Here is an 18,875-nt window from a genome sequence, read left to right on the forward strand (position 1 = left end):
TGTTTCCAAGAGATGCCACTATGTCTTGGTTGAGAATTTCATGCCTTTCATGCTACAGTGCTTTCTTACACTTCTCCATTAAAATGTTTTATTAGGCATCATCGGAACAAGAGAAAGTTCAAGAATGTCCAGACCAGAAAAGCTCATCTGAGCTAACTGTCGCAGAGGAGATGAAGCTGCCTGTAGAAGAGTCCCAGGTTTCTCCACTAGATATAACTGGGATGCCATCATTGGAAAAGACAGACTTTGAAGAGGTCAGCTCAAACAGTGAGGAAGTCAAGGAGGAGATGTCATGCAAAGATTCTGTCTCAAGTGCTTTGGTGTCCCCAGAAGAAGATGAGGTCTTGAATTCCACAGTCGGGAAAATCCCGAGTCTGTCAGAGGACCCAGATGAGCCAAAGCAGGAACAAAGAGTTCACTGTCTCACAGACGACCTAGAAAGTAGTGCCCAAGAAATTCCATTTAATAACTTTCCCACTATCCAGCTCCCACTTCCAAGTCAAAGTGAGATGGAAGACGATAAACTCCCAGAGATGGCGGACTACATTGCCAACTGCACGGTTAAAGTGGATCAGTTAGGAAATGAGGACATACACAATGCACTGAAACAGAGTCCCAAAGTCCTTGTAGTACAAAATTTCGACATGTTCAAAGAGAAAGAAGTGCCGAGTTCCCTTAATGGTGAGCCTGGTTTCAGCTGCACACCACTGCTCTACTCCAAAGGCAACCCGGGCATCATGTCACCTCTGGCAAAGAAGAAGCTCTTGTCACAAGTCAGTGGGGCAACCCTCTCCTGCAGCTACCCTTACGGCTCACCACCACCTTTGATCAGCAAGAAGAAATTAAGCAGCAAAGAGGACCTGTTGTCAAGCATGCCACAGGCTTCCCATGCCTCTGGGATGGATGCTGCGGCACTCAGCAGGCCATCTGTGATCCAACACGTACAGAGTTTCAAACCCAAGAATTCAGACGAGAGGAAGTCTGCTAGTGAAACCTACAGGCACGAACTGCTACTCAAGAAAACTGATTCTGAATGTTGTGATTTCACCAAACAACACCTGAGTGCTCTGGCCGAATCGTATGCACTAAAGTCGGAAATCCAGGACATGAAAGATAGAATGAATGAAAAAAGGGCGCTGCACCACTCCCACATGCCTGCTTTCTTGGCAGACTTTTACTCATCTCCTCACCTGCACAGCCTTTACAGGCACACCGAACACCACCTTAATAATGAACAGACGTCAAAGTACCTCCACCGAGACATGTATAGAGATACGGAAGCCCTTTCCATGTTCCCTCAACACAAGCACCAAGACAAGCGAAGCTTAAGCTACCACCCGCCTCTCCATCAGCCGGAGAAAAAGAGCCCCATGGAAGCCTCTTCTGATGATCAGCCGACAGATCTGAGTCTTCCTAAAAGTACTCCCAAACAGACTGCAAAAACTCTGGGGTCATCTTCCCTCTTGCATGCTTCGGTGGAGAGCAAAAGCCTATCCCAGTTCCAAGCCTTGAGCGGCCAGCCTATGAGCATAGACTGCAACCCCAAAGCTTGTCGTGTTTCTCCAATGACGGTGTCAGCCCCCAAGAAGCACGGCGAGCCTCTTCTCAGGACCAACAAACAGCAGACCCCAAGGAAGATGGAGGGCATGGCCCACCCCATCCTAAGCCACAAAACCAATGCTCAAACCATTGGGGCAGCTCGGCCTCTGAAGCGCAGCCTGGAGGATTTGGACAAAGCCATTTCGGAAAAGAAGATCCGAGCCGTCTCGCCCCTGCGCTTACCAAAGGAAGCCCCTGCAAAAGACAAGGGTCTCGAGCAAGAGTCCGAGGGCAGCAAATCAGCCCACGTCCTCCCTCCCGGCGGCATGCTGGAGGGCCACAAGTTTCCCCTCTCCAGCCCCATCTTCACAGGCTTGTACCCAGGGACATTGTGCAGCAGCCTGAGCAACCGCATCCCAGCTGGGTATTCTCATCCTCTACAATACTTGAAAAATCAGGCAGTGCTTTCTCCGCTAATGCAGCCTTTGGCTCTCCACTCGTTCATGGTGCAAAGACAGTTCCTTACGTCCCCTGGAAACTCACAGCAGCTTTACAGGCACTTAGCTGCAGCCACACCTGTAGGAAGTTCATATGGCGACCTTTTGCACAACAACATTTATCCTTTGGCTGCTATCAATCCTCAGGCTGCTTTCCCGCCTTCTCAGTTGTCTTCTGTACATCCGAGCACAAAACTGTAAATCCTCCCTTGGAAAACAACAACAAACAACTACATTCCTTTTAGCCTGTGATGTCTTGCAAAATTTAAACAAAAAGCCGATTATTTGTGTTAACCAATAAGCAGTTTTGTCCCTCATTGCTGAAGGCTTCAGAGTTGATCGAGGGTCAAGCAAGACAGTCGATTCGCCTGGGCTTTGTTTTTTTACTTTGGGCTCCTGCATCTACTCCTCCGTGGTCATTTCACATTGCAAAGAAGGTTCGCAAAAGTATCTGTATCATGCGGAAAACAAGTGTCAGAGAAGAGCAAGGGGAACATTAGGCTCCATCCCCCTTATCTTGGAGGAGAAAAAAGGTGTTTGTTTGTTTGTGTGTCCCCCTTAAAAAAGAGTGGGTTTTGGAGCATTTCAAGTAGAAAAAGAGGCAGGTCTGATGAGAGAGAAAGTGGAACAAGCCACTGATCTACGGATATTGCTTCTTTGGGTACCATTTTGTTTTCTGACTTTTCAGATTTCAAATCAATGCAATGTATAGCAGAAACTTCATAGCATTTCATCTTAACACTATCAAAACAGGAAAAGTAAACACTGTCCAATTAGACTTTACATATCTGCTTCAGAAACAAAACAAAAGAATCTTCAGCGTCAAGTTCATTTGTATAATTTATGCAAGTTATTTTCAACTTATCCTGTGCTCTGTTTAATTTAAAAGAACAGTCTCTTTTCATTTGCAACCTCTTTTTGGTAAAAGAAAAAAAGGCGCTGGTCATTGAGGGCTTCTTTTTTTAATGTGTTTATATTTCCCCCCTTCCTTTCCCCCTTTCTGCTTATGTTTTTAGAGCAGCTTTTTGGGTGGTAATGTCATTGTTTACAAAACAAAAGCATCCATTTTCAATGAACCTTTCCAATGGAGAGAGAAGCATACTGTAGATCACACAATTGCAGCTGAGTCCAAACATCAGTTCCTTCTCAAGCGACTAGATCCTTCAAAGGTGCTGAGCGTTCCCCTCACCCATCAAAATGGTTCTCTAATTGTTCATACTTTGCTGTTTTACTGGCCACTGGGATCTGGTTTTCCTGTATCATGGTCTGTGAATTTGTTAAGAATTGTACTTAACCTTATCTAGGCTGTGAAACTGTCCTGCATACCAGAAAGGAAACATGCTTAGGAGACTGTGCTGGCAACAAGTTACTCAATAACATTGGTGTTCTAAAGAACCTTCATTGTGGGCTGTTAAACTATTTCAAGAATTTCAGCCGTTAGGAGAGAAAGAAGGTGAAGCATTTTAGTTAAAGATGGTCTGGATTCTGTGCTGCTGAAGTGAGATGGGTGAGAACGTATAAACGTTCTGAGAAAGATAATAGCAAGGAGCCATTCCAAATCTGGAAGTCAGTCTTTTGAGGGTCACTTTGGGGCTATGAACTGGTTGAACTCTTGCTTGGTGGAGTCCTCCTCCAAAGTGCTGAACATCCCACCTTCTTCCAGCAAAGTATTCTGACCATGTGGCTTGGACTCAAAACAAAAATGGCAGCTTAATCTAGAAACCACTTAAGCCCGATTTTACTTGACTTTGACTCTCTGGTCCTATTGAACAAAAGTTCCATGCCAGTGGCATTTCTGAAGCCTGAGCCAGAGTACCCTGTTGACTCTCCTGAGAGTCTTCCTGCTGAAAGCTAAAAATTGCCTTGAGATATTTTGCTGGAATGAGCTAGGGTGCTCAGATCATTGCAGGGTCAGGACCGCAGCACAAAGGGCAGCAGCTGAAGTATAAAAGGGGATATATTTTGATGTGAGGAAAGGCTCGAAGAGCTGGCAGGCATGGCTCCACCCACTGACTTGCTACTATGCAAGCTTGGAGGCTTTAGAAGAGCACTCAAGGGCCCTTTTAGTGCATGCACACACCCCTTACACACCCATGGGAACAGCAAGAGTAAGAGTCCTACCCTTAAAGACTGCAGCTGGCTGCTCACTCTCATTTGCTTTGGCCTTGGCTTGTGCATGAGCACCTGAGGTGCAAAAGGGAAGGTTTCATTCAGCCTGTATTGCTGTTCCTCTTGGGAGGGAAAGGTGTTCGAAGAGCCCTTTGTCAGCGGCTTTGAGTGAGCAGCTGAGGGCTTTCTAGGAGGCCTTTGCTGAAGCTTCCATTGCTGTTCACGCAGGGACAGAACCTTGGTGTAGAAAGCAAGCGCCCAATGTGTGTAATCAGAACACTTGAAAGCTGGTGCTAAGTAGGAAGCCCCAAGGACCGTGTCCTCTGCCCCCATCTCATATTCCTCTCTGACACCGTGTACCAGCACAAGTGATGTTTCCCACCAGAGAGGGAGGAAATGTCAGGTGCTGCTGTGAAGCTGGCTTTGTTCAAATCAAAGAAACAATGCCAGCTTCCACTAGTTTTGGTTCCAGTGTCTCTCATGGATTTGCTGAGTTTCCACCTCCCATTCAGGAAGCATCAAAGGCAGCCCAATATGTTGAGGCTGCCCCATACCTCTCTGTCATCATCGCTGGCCACACAGCATGGCCATGGCAGCCCACTGAGCACTTGGCTCAACAGCGATCAGCTTGAGTTGGTGGTGGGGCAGGTCCTCCCCATGAGGCTAAAATGCAGCCCCACACCCCAGTCACAAGGTATAATTTGAAGAGTGACAAGTCCGTAAGTGAAGCTGGTGGGTTTGGGTTTTTTCCTTGGGAAAATCAACCTACAACGATGTGGATTTATTTGGAGGAACCTTTCTGTGCTGGGTCTGGAAGTATGGACAGCCACCCAGAGAGGCTGAACTTTTTGAGGCATTTTACAATGTGAAAATCGGTTGTGAGTTGAACCCATCCCAGATTGCAATTCAAATACAGTAATAATCAAAACTACTGGAAACTAGTGGAAACTACTTAAGCAACGTTGTGCATGCATGCCAAACATCCTATATTGAAATTTCCTGTGATATGAAGCCAACTGCAATATATAATGTAACCTATTTAATATACAATGGTGGGGAAAAAAACAAAATAATAGACATCTACTGTTAAAGATCGATGTTATCTTCAATTTAACGCTTTTATGTTCTTGTGGTAAAATTATATGAACTGATGATGCATAAGCAGGCTAGTAGACTTTAGAAGATAAATGTGCCAACGCCGACTTTTGCTTTTCTTTTTCCTGCTGTGCTCGGAGCATTCAAAAAACAACAACAATCACATTCTAAGTTGATCAGATGCCATAGAGGGCATTATTAGTATACAAAAAAATTGCACTAAACCTGACTAATATAATAATCAAGGTGGGGAGGGGGAAGGGAAGTTGGCAGGGTTGTATAAGCCTGCAATGACTGTTAGAATTATGTGCCTGGTTTGGTAATCCAGGATGTAATGCATCTCTGATTTGTTTGGGATAATCTGCATGTAGGGTTGCCTGATCCCCCTTACAGTAAGGGATGTCCCTTGTTTTAAAAGGATTGTCCCTCGCTTTGGAACAGCACACCCTTAGCAAGTCATTTACTGCATGCAGAGGTAGCTCCACATTGCTTACAGTGGTACGCCCCTATCCTACCCCTTTCCCTCCAGTAGAGAGGGTCGCACTGTGCACAAATCCTCTGGCACATACTTAGCTCCCCACCCTCTTGAAAGGAATGGGGCTGCCCTCCTGCACAGGAGCTATGCGTGCATATGAGGGTACTTGACTGTCCATTTATTCCAAATCCCACAACCCTAGGATGACTCATTTTTGAAAGTTTGATTTGATAACCATACTGTTAAATCTTAACCCCGTGTGCTTATTTTGTAAGTCTCCAATTTCAGTTTCATGCATCGTTTTGAAAGTTGTTCGGACAGTTAATTGATCCCCCCCCCCTTTTTGTGTGTATTCCTCTTGCTTTTTTCAATAGGAAGATTGGCTTATTTTTAGAAAGCTCACGATGCATTGGCCAAGATGAGGGTAAATGAAGAGCAATGAGGACATAGCTCATACCATTGGTGGGGTGGGTTGCCTAAGAATGCTTTTAAAAAATCCATGATTTCTATTAAGTATTGCATTTTCCACTGGCAGAAGACTACTTTCTGTGACTTAAATGGGGCTTTGTTTGCTTTGTTTGAGTTCAAGGGGCCTTACTGAATGAAATTGCACAAGTTTTTTTTTTTTGTTATTGGTAGATTGGTAAAGAAAACAGTTTAATTGGCAACAGAGTGATAAATCTATTTACCATGAGTTGGTCCCAAGAAATGTTGCAATTCCAACTCACTCTGTTCAGGATTCATTAAAGATTCTGAAGGTTGATGAGATTAAAGACAAAGAAAACCTTTCCCTCCCCTTGATAGAATTGTCTTTTTAGAAGCCATTGACATGGGGAGGGGTTTGTATTGGGTGAGGCCTTTTGCAACTGGATTCTCACTTTAGTAATCAGAAGAGTTTCCCAATTCCATCTGAAGCCCAACATAAAGCTAAGAAGTGTTCCTGGCTTATTGAACTGCTACATGAATCCTTAAGCACGCAGGCCGCAAGCCAATGAAACCTGTGACTTGAGCCCTGTTTAATATAGTACCTGGAGTAATGGGATTGTTACTGTTTCCATGGTTATTCCACTCCAGGTAACTTCTGCATCAAGAAAAGCTGAGAGTAATTTTGGCCCCATTTTACACGTTAGCTGGAATGGTGTGATAGTGTAGTTGTTCCTCCGCCACTCAGGGAAATGTCTCTCGGGTGATGCCTAATTGTGTAAGCAGCCCTAACTGGGGGTGGCACAGGAGCAACCGGAGAGGCAGCAGCCGTGCAAGAGTTAAACAGAGCCAAAGTCACTTCTGTCTCACTGTTTTCTTGACTAGTCCCCATATGTTCAAGTTCTGTCCTATCTGTTGTGTGGCTCACAGAAGCCAGTAGATGGCCACAGAAATAGGTTGTGTGGTGTGTGCCTTTAAAGGGAGAGGTTGGCTTCTACTCACTCGTTATTCCATGTGATCCGATTGTACAGCAATGAGCATAGTCAAGCCTGGCCCCATTTCACAATTCGTAATGCTTATAGTGGGAAAAGATTTCACTGATAATGAGGTCTGCAGTATTGAAACTATCATTATTGAGCACTTAACCGGTGTTAGCTGTAAATGTATTTGATATTTTACATGTATTCCTCCCCTCCCATAGTTTTAAATATGGTCTAACAAAGGCAGCATAATCTACTAGCTGTTTATACTTTGTTTTGAGCATTCTTTTGTTGTAAATAGTGTATACATTCTTGTGATTCAAGTTATTGTAGCTTATATGCTCTGTAAGGTGATTATTTGTATATAGAAAAAAAATGGCCCAGTAATATTATATAGTTTTCCCATTTTTTAAAAGAATTAAAGGGTTACTGAGTAACCTTTCAAATTAAATAAGTTTAAACACTACCAGAAAGAAAGAAAGAAAAAAAAGCTGAGCCAACTATAAACACTCAATTTTTGTATGTTTTCCAAATTGTATGTATTAATGCTTTTGATACTGTATTATGTGCCAATAGTTTCCCAATCACATAGCAAGCAAAGATATTTTGTACTTTTTGATCCACTGTAATATTTAATAAAAAATGTTACTATCTGTTTCCTTTTATGTTTAATACATTTGTAAACAGTTTTTTTTTTATCACCCAAGGGATTTCTGTATTCAACCCTTTTAACCTCTCAGCAGCAGCAGTCTGGGGACAGCTTGGTCCCCATGCCGAGAGTCAGATGAAAGAAAGGCAAGGTCGCAGTTTATCGGGAGAGAGAAGTTTGTTTACATATAGTCATCTTCATAGATGGAGGAATGGGGCTGGAAAGATCTGTGTGCATTGAAAACGAAAGATAAAACCTCTAGCCCAAAGATAGCTTCAATTTTATGAGTAGAAAAGTGAAAATCTGCAACCTATAAACATTCTGCAACACAAGTCACACATATTTGCATAATCCATAGATTCCATAGAATTACTTCGCATAACTTATTCTGGTGTTGACAATTGTGGGGAGATACTGTACTTGGTATTCTTTGATGGAAGTCAACGGATAAGAAGCTGACCTCCATTGATAACTTCAGGTTGAAGAAGAGATTTTCATGCTTTCAGAGGCATTAGAATGATCCTTCTTTAATACTGTGGTGCCCCGCAAGACGAATGCCTCGCAAGACGAAAAACCCGCTAGACGAAAGGGTTTTCCGTTTTTCGAGGCGCTTCGCAAGACAAATTTCCCTATCGTCTTGCGATTTTTTTCGCTTCCCCCCCCTTTTTCTAAGCCGCTAAGCCGCTAATAGCCGCTTTGCCGCTAATAGCGCTAATCTGCGAAGCCGCTAATAGGGTTGCTTCGCAAGACGAAAAAAATCGCAAGACGAAGAGGTTCGCGGAACGGATTCTTTTCGTCTTGCGAGGCACCACTGTAATGGAAAGGGGGATCTAATTTGTTTTAAAGCTTAGCTGGCTAAGTTTACAAAGAGCTACATGTAAGCTGTAATGCGGGTCGTACCCTTTACTGGGTACAAGGGGATCCTCAGAGCATTCCCAAAGGCAAATGGCAGGATTCCCTGTCTGCTACGCAGCACCATGTGAGTGTGGATCTAGTCTTTTAAGAAACAAACGAGGCTTTGTTCTTACGCAATGCCTTCCATCAAAGGCTCTGAAATAACATGGTAAATATTACACAAGTATGTACAGGCAGTCAAACTGACGCTTGAGTAACCTGGATTTACCAAGGACCAGTAAGGCTAAGATAAAAGAGAACATTATCTCACATCATGAGTCAATCAGTGTGCTACACACACAAAATATTGACCAGCCTGACAGCACGCTGTCGAATAACAACCCCAAATCAAATCTTCATTGTCTAAATTGCACAAAAATAATTACTAAGCACATTATTGTTAAAAACAAAGCAAAAAAAAACCCTGCCATTACAGTATCAATAACTTATTCTCAAGAAAAAAAACGCAGTGGAATCTCACCTCGATTAGGCCACAACATGGGTTTCCAGGTATTTGCTACTCCAACAGCAAGCCATGCCCAAAACAATGTCAGAATATGCATCCTAAAAAACATCATTTCAAGGCGATCAGCAAAATCTAAGTAGTTACAGAATTACTGTTTTCCTAGGCCTTTCATGTTAATAAACTCAGTACAGTACTGCAGTAAGATTAAACCATCTAATGATTTTGGGCCATGCAGTCTGATCACATCAATGGGCCCCCAAATTATTTGTCTTTTTTTTATTATTATTCACTACATTTGATGCCCTACCTTTCTGCCAAAAAGCATATGGATCTACTTCCCTTTTCTCCTGCACCAATCTTTTCTCTTTTTTTATCATCTTCAAAACAATGCTATGCTGCAGATTAGGCTGAAAGACCTCACTGGTTGCTGGATTGTGGCTATTCTGGTGCATAAAAAGTGGAAACGTTTGGCCACAAGATGGCATCATGCACATTTTTTGCCCTGTGACCAACAAAAACACCAGCCAACCAGACAGCTTTTGGAGAAAGACTTTTACTACTTCTTTTCTGAAACCTGTAATCCTTTTCAGAATGTTTGATTCCCCAGACACGTTTTAAAATGTAAAGAACACCTCAATCTGGCGAGGGAAATCCATGTGCACAAGCAGCACATCTGAATGCCACTGCACAGCTGTGGGCACATTCCCCAGCCCATCTCACAATGCTCATTCAGGCCTCATTGATATGACTGGATGCACATCCCTGTACCCAGAGCCACCCATTGGTGTACACGATTTGTTTCGCTCACATCTGGAGCTGGCCCACAGCCAGCCCTTTCAGAGATTTCTGAATGGGCAAGAGCTGGCCTGTTTAGCCATTAAAGACAGAAAAGACAGCATGCATGTGCTTAAAAAGCAACCACTGCATTATTGCACACCCTACGTTTTAAAACATTCATTTGTCCACAAAGCATTGTTTTAAAAGCTTTTTAACAAGGGGAGGAGGGGCTGGTATTTAAAATATCGAATCATTCTGTGAATAGAAACAGGCAGTGTTGTTTGGGAATTGTAGCTCTGTGAGGAGTAAACTACTGTTTACTGCTCACAGCTACAATTCCCAGGATTCGGGGGGGGCATTAAATGCAGAGTATGTTTTTGCAGCTCAGGCACAGGCACTCATTATGTTCCATTGCAGAAGCAAGAGCCTGGCTGCATCCCCAGCCCCTTTTGTTTTGTTGCTTACTTTTTAGGAACTCAGGAGTAGCTCTGCTGGATCAGACCAAAGGCCAATTCGGAAGTGGGGGGGGGGGGAATGGCTGCTGTGACCCTCCTCCTGTCCTAGCCAGCCCGTTCAGCATGCATCCCCTTCCCCCACCGCCCGTGCCCTAATTTGAAGATGAGACTCCTGGTCAGGGTTATTTTAGCAGTGGAGTGCCAAATGTGATGAATAAGTGGAAGTCTGTTCAAGGAACAGCAGCTCCTAATGACTGCACAGCAGCCAAATCTCTCTTTATCTGTTGTCCAGCAATTCCCAAATGGAGAATCAAAACCGTCTATAAACAGAAACTGCTACAATTGCAGTTTTGCTTGAGAGAGAGAGAGAGAGAGAGCTTCCTTTGCTGCACTGATTAGGAACTAATGTAAAAATTTCTGTGCCTTTTTTAAAAAAAAAAAGAAAAAAAGAAAATGCCTTACAGCATCTGCCCTCTGTAGGGATTTCACATTCCAGCAAATGCTTTTGTTGCAGGATTTGGAGATGCTCTCGGACAAGCCCCGGGGCTGATGGTTGCCATTAGGAAAAGACACTTTTATTATTCAGAGAAGATATCATAGAATCGAGCTCTTTGTGCACTGTGATGTTTATTGATAGAAAATAGAAAGTTGGCCAGCGCAGTTACTGACAGACTGCATAAGAGAGATGGTCGGAGCATAAACACTGAACCCAGGAAGAGCCCAGTCTTTGTCCAGCTGCTGTGCCCTATTTCTTTGAGGGAACCAACCAAAATAAAAAAACCAAAAAATGAACAGCTACAAACTGACAGATAACATTTCAGACTTACTGTTGGACCATAAATCTTGACATTAATTTTTGACAGGCTTTTACTAGCAAATATCAGCTTACATGGGAAGCTCTACTTATACTCAAGGAATCGTGTGCTAAAATATTTAAAACCAGCTAACCATTAAAAAAAAACAACAACAACCTCTAAAACATAGCTAATAATAGCAGTAGGATCTCGGTACCTTTTAAAGAAAAAGCTGCCTGAAATAGGCTTCAACACCTGCAAAGGAGAAGGAAGTAATTGTGCTGTGCGTGTGTTTGGAGTCAAGCACCCCAGAGGAGGAGGTCCCTCCCCCCTTCGCAACAGCTTCTTGGCCCCAGGCCTCACAAAACCAGAAACTGGTGCAGACTTCCTAGGTCACACTCATAGTCTCACTCTTCACGACTGCACTGTACAGCTCAAGCGAAATCTGTCTCCCAGTTTATTTATTTTTGCTTAAGCAATAGTCTGCATTTCTTTAAACCATAACGTGCCCCTCAAGACTTTAGTCATATCTCAGGGATGTATAACAAACCTAAATAAAACTGACCCCCAAAATGTGAATGATATTGCTAGAAATACAAATATTTTTCACAATAGACTGAGGACTACTCAAAACAGCAGATCTGATAGGAGGAGACCTCGCTGAACTCATTCAATGCAGCAATATATGTAGCAATTAAACAGCAAGGTAATTTTTATGCTATAATTCCTTAACACGCTTGTATTTTTATATATGTATTTTCTCGGAACATTGTGATTCCAGTTTAATTAATTCATCCATTTGACAATGTGTGCGTTGCAGGGAATGATTATTCCCCAACCCTGCAAAGGCTGATATTGCATTAAGACACAATGACATTTCAAGTAGATATTTATGTTGCTCAGCCACTGCAATCAATCATGTGAATGCTCCTTAAGTGCTGTGAAGATCTCAATCAAGAAAATGCAGAGGAAGAAGCAAAACTGTTTTGAGACAAACTCTGTCTTAAACAAGCTTGTTCAAAGGGAGAGTTGGTGATTGGCGCAAACCATTCTCTCTTTAGAGCAAGTTTTAACCTTGCATTCATGGCAGCCTTATTACCACCATAATAATGAAGATAAGGACACATACACGTTTAAAAGAACTGCAATACCTCCGGGAACATTTTGCATGTATAACCCCTAGATCAGGGGTCAGCAAACTTTTTCAGCAGGGGGCCGGTCCACTGTCCCTCGGACCTTGTGGGGGGCTGGACTATACTGGGGGGGTATGAATAAATTCCTATGCCCCACAAATAACCCAGAGATACATTTTAAATAAAAGGACACATTCTACTCATGTAGAAACATGCTGATTTCCGGACTGCCCGCGGGCCGGATTGAGAAGGCGATTGGCCCAGATCCGGTCCTTGGGCCTTAGTTTGCCTACCCATGCCCTAGATATATTTGTTTCTCCTCTGTACAGATAATTAATCTGAGCTGAGTTTTTAAAAAGTGCAGTAAGAACTTAAAATGAAAAGAGTTTTCACCCCATCTAGAAAGCATAGCTTTCTGTCTTCCCAGTTATTATACTAACTATTGGAATGAGGCTACCTAATAAAAGTTTAGCATATCCTCCATCCAGGAACACAGCAATTCTGAAAATATGTAACAGCAATTTAGTAAACGTAGCCCATCACCCCCATACTGCAGATGGGCAGGGCTGACATCGAAAAGTGACTGGTCCAGCCACACACACACAAGTGTGCAGCAGAGGAGAGAGCCATGAACCTCTTAGTATGCATCTCAGTCCCATATCAATGGCTAGAACAGTTCCCACGAAATGTAAGGAACTGGTCAAGTGGTGCTTGGTTGAACAGTGTGCTTTTTGCCCATCTCACAAAGGCAGCTGTATTACTGTCACTCCTCTCTTGAGGGCTATTCATTTTATGTGCTACACTCAAAACTCAAGGTATGGGTGGAATGTTCAGCATTCATATTCCAGTAAGACAAAGGAAGCATGCAACAAAACAACACAACAAAACCTTTCAAAAAGAATGAAGTACCACCGAAGCTTCAAAAAAAAAAAAAAAAAGGATGGACACCATATTGACCACAAAACGGCAATTTGATGCATTTGTGATACATTTGGAGTGAAGAGGAGCTCCACCCTGGTGCAAAAGATGACCCAAGCATCCTAGAGGGAAGGTTCACTTTTATTTGCCAGGCTAAATCAAGTGGTTGTAGAACCAGACGGGGGGCAGGGATGTCAGCACCTGATGCACATTAACCGCTTTGTTTCCCTGCACCAAACTTCAGTTGACTGAAGTTGTCATCTGCACTTGCGTATCACCTGCCTGAAATGTATGCACCCCAGTTCAACAATGGCTTCCATTTTCTAACTGGATGGAAGCTCCTTTGAGGGAAAGAAAGCCCATCAAACAGAAAAGATTCTCCAGAAGCTACAGGATATCTATGGATTGTGGCTAACGGCATGTGTACCTTGGCTTCAAGCACCAGTGCTGGGAGCAGAATGGAGCCAGAGGAAGCAGTAATGTGTACACAGGAATCTGTTTAGTAAATAACATGTGACCATTACCCCCCCCCCCTTTTATCATTGCTGACCTCTTAACAAGCTTCATTTTAGTTAGCTACAAGGGCTTTAACCAAGGCTGAAATTATCCAAATTCCCGGGTTACATAGGCAGAACAAAATAGAGTTTGAGAGGGGAAGAAAAGGTTCTTTCAAGCCACAAGATTTTGTATATTAAACATGGTGTTTTTCCTGCAAATGACAGATTTTTAAAAACAAAACAAAACCATTTGAAAAGGGAGAAGTAACAACAACTACAATAAAGCCCACAGCTTCCTCTCTCCATTGCACATTACCTCATTTTATCTCCTATTGAAAAATTCATAAGAAATGAGATATCCATAAAGATACTTAAACTGTACCTCTTCTGAGTTAAGTAATGCCTTTGAAAAATGCACAGCCCATCATTCCAAACAGCTGAGCAATTGCTTCTTATATACAGCATGGAAGTGGGGAAAGGAAAGGAAAACTTTGCTGTGATATAAGATGGCGTTGTGGAGCAGGATGAGCACACAAAATAAGGCACAAAACCAGTCCCATGTGCTTACCGTATTTTTTGCTCTATAAGTCTCACTTTTTCCCTCCTAAAAAGTAAGGGGAAATGTGTGTGCGTCTTATGGGGCAAATGCAGGCTGCGCAGCTATCCCAGAAGCCAGAACAGCAAGAGGGATTGCTGCTGCGATCCCTCTTGTTGTTCTGGCTTCTGAGATTCAGAATATTTTTTTCTTGTTTTCCTCCTCCAAAAACTAGGTGCGTCTTATGGTCGGGTGCATCTTATAGAGCGAAAAATACGGTAGGTTTTTCCGAGATCAATGGAACTTGGGCTGGGATCATATACCCGCTCCCCTGGAGAAAGGAAGCCCCACTGAAGTCAGTGGGGTTCACATCAGATTAGATATGTCTTGGGTTGCACTGCACCCTTCACCTTCACTCCAGTGCATCACTTAAAAATCAGTGATAGCTTCTCAGATAGAATAGTGGCTTCATACTTGCTTGTGGTGTATCAAAGCATGGAATCAACAGTACAACAATTACAAATCACCAATAAAACAACCTTCTATAAAACACTGTAAACACTATTAACAAAACAATGAAAAGAATAAGCTAGACAGCACAACCGCAAGAAAGTCGTCTCATAAGATTCACAAAGCATTACAGCACTCGTAATCCACAAGGCAATACTGACAACTTTAGCAACCTTACAACGGAAAATAAAGCACAGTTGAATTCCTGTGGTTCATAGTCTTCCACTCAGTTCACCAAAAGAGACACACACATAATACCCATGGCTGCAGCTCTGTTCTGAAGGCTCCTAGGGCTGGTAGAAAAAGCTGTTGCCCGGTGGCCATTTCCTCTTCTCTTTGTTTATTGAGTGCCAATTCTTGCCCGCTTTGCCTATAAATAAAACCAATGTATTTGGCCAGAAAACGGTTGCCCACATACCTGTAGCGTAGCGTTGGACTGATCCAGGGACCAAGCAAGCAGGAAGTGGGATATAATTCTGGGTTTCAAAGACCTCGAGAAAGAGACTTCAAAAGACCTTCTACCCCAGCAGACTTCCACAGACTGTGTCACCTGCAATATTTTTCATATTTATATGATATTTTCTGGCCCCAATAAGTCCCCCGCACAACTACTTATAATGGGTTGTATCCTAAAGTAATAAGAAAATAAGAATATCGCTGCAGGATCAGGCCAAAAACCATCGAGGCCATCCTGTTCTCACATTGACGGGGGCAGCCAGAGATGGTTTGGTACCTTTCCCTCAAGGAAATGCAACCTCGCCACTGGGAGGTGGCGGAGCAAGGGCACCTGGAACATCAGCTCGGCAAGAGGGAGGCATTCCCGAGAGCTTTGCTGGTGGTCTCCCTCTGCCGCTAGGGGCGCAGAGAGACCAGCAGGGCAAAGCTAAGTGGCAGAATGCTGTGCCTCTCTACCATTGCCAAAACCTCCCTTACCTGGATTGCTTCTCTGGTGGCAGCGGAAGCAGTGGAATTGGCATAGCACCAGTGGAGAGGTTGCCTCTTGCATTGTCCACCACCTCAGGTGGCTGCTTCACCCAACCTCAAGGGTGGGTCGGCTCTGCACATTGGCCAAGCAGTTGGTTTGTGAAGCCCACAAACAGGGCCTGAATGCAACAGCACATCTCTCCACGTGATTCCCAGCATACTGCCTCTGACAGTGGAGGCAACACATAGCTATGATGCCTAGAATTAGTTCATGAATTAGTCCGATTCTCTTTCAAAGCTACCCAACTTGATATTTGTCACTACATCTGGCAGGAACCAATTCTATAGTTTAGTTACAAAGAAGTACTTCCTCTTACCTGTTCTGAATTTTCCAACCTTCAGCTGTATTAGATGGTCCTGGGTTCTAGTCTATGAGAAAAGGAGAAAAACCTCTCTCCTAGCCATTTTCTCATAACATGCATAACTAGGGAGAAGCAATTGAGAACAAAGGTGTGGCTTGTCAATGATGCCTGTGGGGGAAATAATTGTATTAGGTCCTTGTTAACAGAAGAGGTCCATTACACCTTATTCCGTGCTATATTGTTTTTGATTTCCTTTGCAATGGCAGAGTGGAGCTATATTATGGCATTACTCCTTTAACAATGTAGCCTATATGAAAAAACCCTATTCAGTTACAGAGCACATTTGAGAACACAAGATCTTTCATATTACTCTCTTTCTTTTACCATCTTAATTGGTGTGGATTTATTTACATCCATTAGCTTCTCCAGGGTGATCTGTATGCTTTCAATGGTACAGAAATCCAGATAATGAGGTTTTGTCTAAGAATAGCATTCAACAGCTCCCAGGGATTTTCATTAGCTTGTAAGAAACACAGATGGCCAAGGATGCTGTACAAATACATATCTGAAGACAACGGAACTGAGTTCAAATCCTTCCTCTTAGCCTTAACCTGATAAACAGGTGCATGAGCAACCTACATTTGTGCTGTTGTTAAGGTAAGTCAAGGCTTATTGGTATTTTTTTTTACTCTATGACATCCCAAGAGCTTGAAAAAAACAAAGGTATGGTCACCACAACATAGAACATACATCATTTGCATATTCTGTTTGAACCAGACATAACACAGAGACACTGTACAGATGACAAATAAGGAGGCCACAGTGCTGGAGCAAAATAGCCACAACTTTGTTAGATTTCCAGAGAACTGATCAGAACATTGCCATATAAAAGGGGGCAGTAAAATGGGGGTGGGGAGGGAGGGAGATGCTATTGGTATCGTGCTTTACTTGTGGAAGCCCAATTGAGGCTTACCATGTGTGAGGCTGTTTATAAGGTCCCAGAAATCTTGCTTCAAAATCTTGCGAGACCTTTAAATCCTGGGTCTTGCAATATTAGTGCTGCTGAGAGCCATAAGTTCGTGCCATTGCAAGCCCTCGTCAGTTTATCTGACTGGGGGACAAGAACAGCACACAAAACATTTTCCATTGCCCCATGAATTTCTTCCCTTCTGGAGGTGCTACCATGGAATTGGGGTGGCTGGGCTTACATCTGATCAGCTCCTACAGGACTAGGAAGTCCCTTCATGTAGGAAGAAGCCCACATGTCCCTCCTCCACCACAACTTCCTGTAACGTACGCTACAAGGACCTGGCATGCATAGTCTTTCACCATACAAAGGAATTCTGTAGCCCTGGTGATTATATAGACTGCGTAGTTACCTTCCGAGTGGTCAGGGCACTGCTAATGATACATGTGAGTCTTTGGTCCAGCTGGTAATATAACATAAACACAGCTTTAAACAATATTACTGGACAGTCTTAAATAAATTGCAGTAAATAAAAATAAATAAAACTCCTAATTTGGTGTGTATGTTTTTAATGAAGGTAGTGAATATGGAAATTTTATTCTATCAAATAGAAACTGGGGTCCATTACAGTTATGTACGGTAAGTGTAAGCCTCATTGAATTCAATGGGGTTTGCATCCAAACAGACATGCATGAGATTGGCTCTGAAGTAGGTGGCTCAGGCAGAAACTAAAGCCTTAGAGAATAAATCAAAGCCCGTGATTATGATTTAAGGTGCTTAATGGCTCCAGCAGAAGGAAGTACACCGTGGAATGTGTGTCTGATTTTGCCTGTGAGGTAGCTAGTTGCCTTTCACCACAGGTGCTCCATGAAAAGATACTGTGGGGAGCCAAACCACAAGTGGACACAGTTGCTCACAGCCTGTTTCTCTGGCTTATGTAGTGTGGGCACATACTTTACTGCATCTTGAAGCCTTGTTGCCTTCTACGGTAATGTGTAAAGCAACGGCCTCCATTCAGTACACCCTATGCCAAGTAGTCAGGACAGGTACTAACTTTGATCTACCTTAAATCAAGAGTTTCAGAATCTTGCTTTATCATCAGGTCAATAGCAAATATCAGCTTTTAGAAGCAGACATGTTGTCCTCATTGGTAGGGTTATTTTTCTTTTGAAGGTATATAAACATTTTGATAGCTGTCTTGATATAAAAAAAAATGTTCAAAGATTATTTTTCATGGAGTAAAAGCAATTTATGGCGATGTTTCGCAGACAGATCTTCATGCGCATATTGCGCATATGGGAGATCTCAATGATGTCCATTTGGTAGTGGTTATATTAAGATATTATCCTATCTTGTTTCAGTATAATCCCTTGAAGCAAACTGCCACAACTTTGCTCGCAATGTGATTTTCATTAAATCACTCATCTGCACTGACTTCCAGAGCACTATTTTTTTTAAAAAAAAAATCAATCCATCATACTTCAGCATTCTTCATAAACTCATAAATCAATCAAGTTTCCCCAAGATTGAAGTATCTGCCAAGCTTCTTGTAACAGTTTATTACAGTTCGTTGATGATAATTGGGCAAAAATATACTATGTCTGTGTTTGGCTTTAAAAGAGCAGAGGCATTTGAAGTATTTCATACAGCAAACAGCAGTTTCTGCCCTTTGAGTCCAAGAAAATTAACGGGGGGGGGGGGAGAGAATCATAGTTCACTGTTGACAACTCCCTACACCCCAAAGAAGTGCTCATGTGCCTGTTCTATTTGCCTGGCTCACTGAGCTAGCGCTCACATGTTAGGTGGCAAATGTATTTCCTGTGTGTATGCCAGGATTTTCTGCAACAAATATGCAGTGATCACACACACACACACA

At 42.9% G+C, this 18,875-nt stretch overlaps 2 protein-coding genes across 9 annotated transcripts in view; one reads left to right on the forward strand and one right to left on the reverse strand.

The window, feature by feature from the left end:
- Positions 1-7,790, forward strand: part of ARID5B (AT-rich interaction domain 5B) — a 187,535-nt gene extending 179,745 nt beyond the window's left edge. For all 5 annotated transcript variants that reach the window (XM_079975579.1, XM_079975578.1, XM_079975577.1 and 2 more), the window contains one exon: positions 96-7,790. In XM_079975579.1, coding sequence (XP_079831705.1) covers positions 96-2,237 — 2,142 coding nt within the window. In that variant the 3' untranslated portion in view covers positions 2,238-7,790. The remainder of the gene's footprint in view (positions 1-95) is intronic.
- RTKN2 (rhotekin 2) overlaps positions 1-18,875 on the reverse strand; it is a 70,997-nt gene that overhangs the window by 17,687 nt on the left and 34,435 nt on the right. For 2 of the 4 annotated variants that reach the window (XR_013838693.1, XR_013838695.1), the window contains exon 13: positions 16,048-16,200. The gene's annotated coding sequence lies outside the window, so the exon portion shown is untranslated. Of the gene's footprint in view, positions 1-9,142; positions 9,226-16,047; positions 16,201-18,063; positions 18,197-18,875 lie in introns of those variants that run through there. The other 2 variants (XR_013838694.1, XR_013838696.1) reach the window with 2 other exon arrangements.

The sequence above is a fragment of the Podarcis cretensis genome (genome assembly GCF_951804945.1).
Source record: "Podarcis cretensis genome assembly, chromosome: 5".
NCBI classification, from domain to species: domain Eukaryota; kingdom Metazoa; phylum Chordata; class Lepidosauria; order Squamata; family Lacertidae; genus Podarcis; species Podarcis cretensis.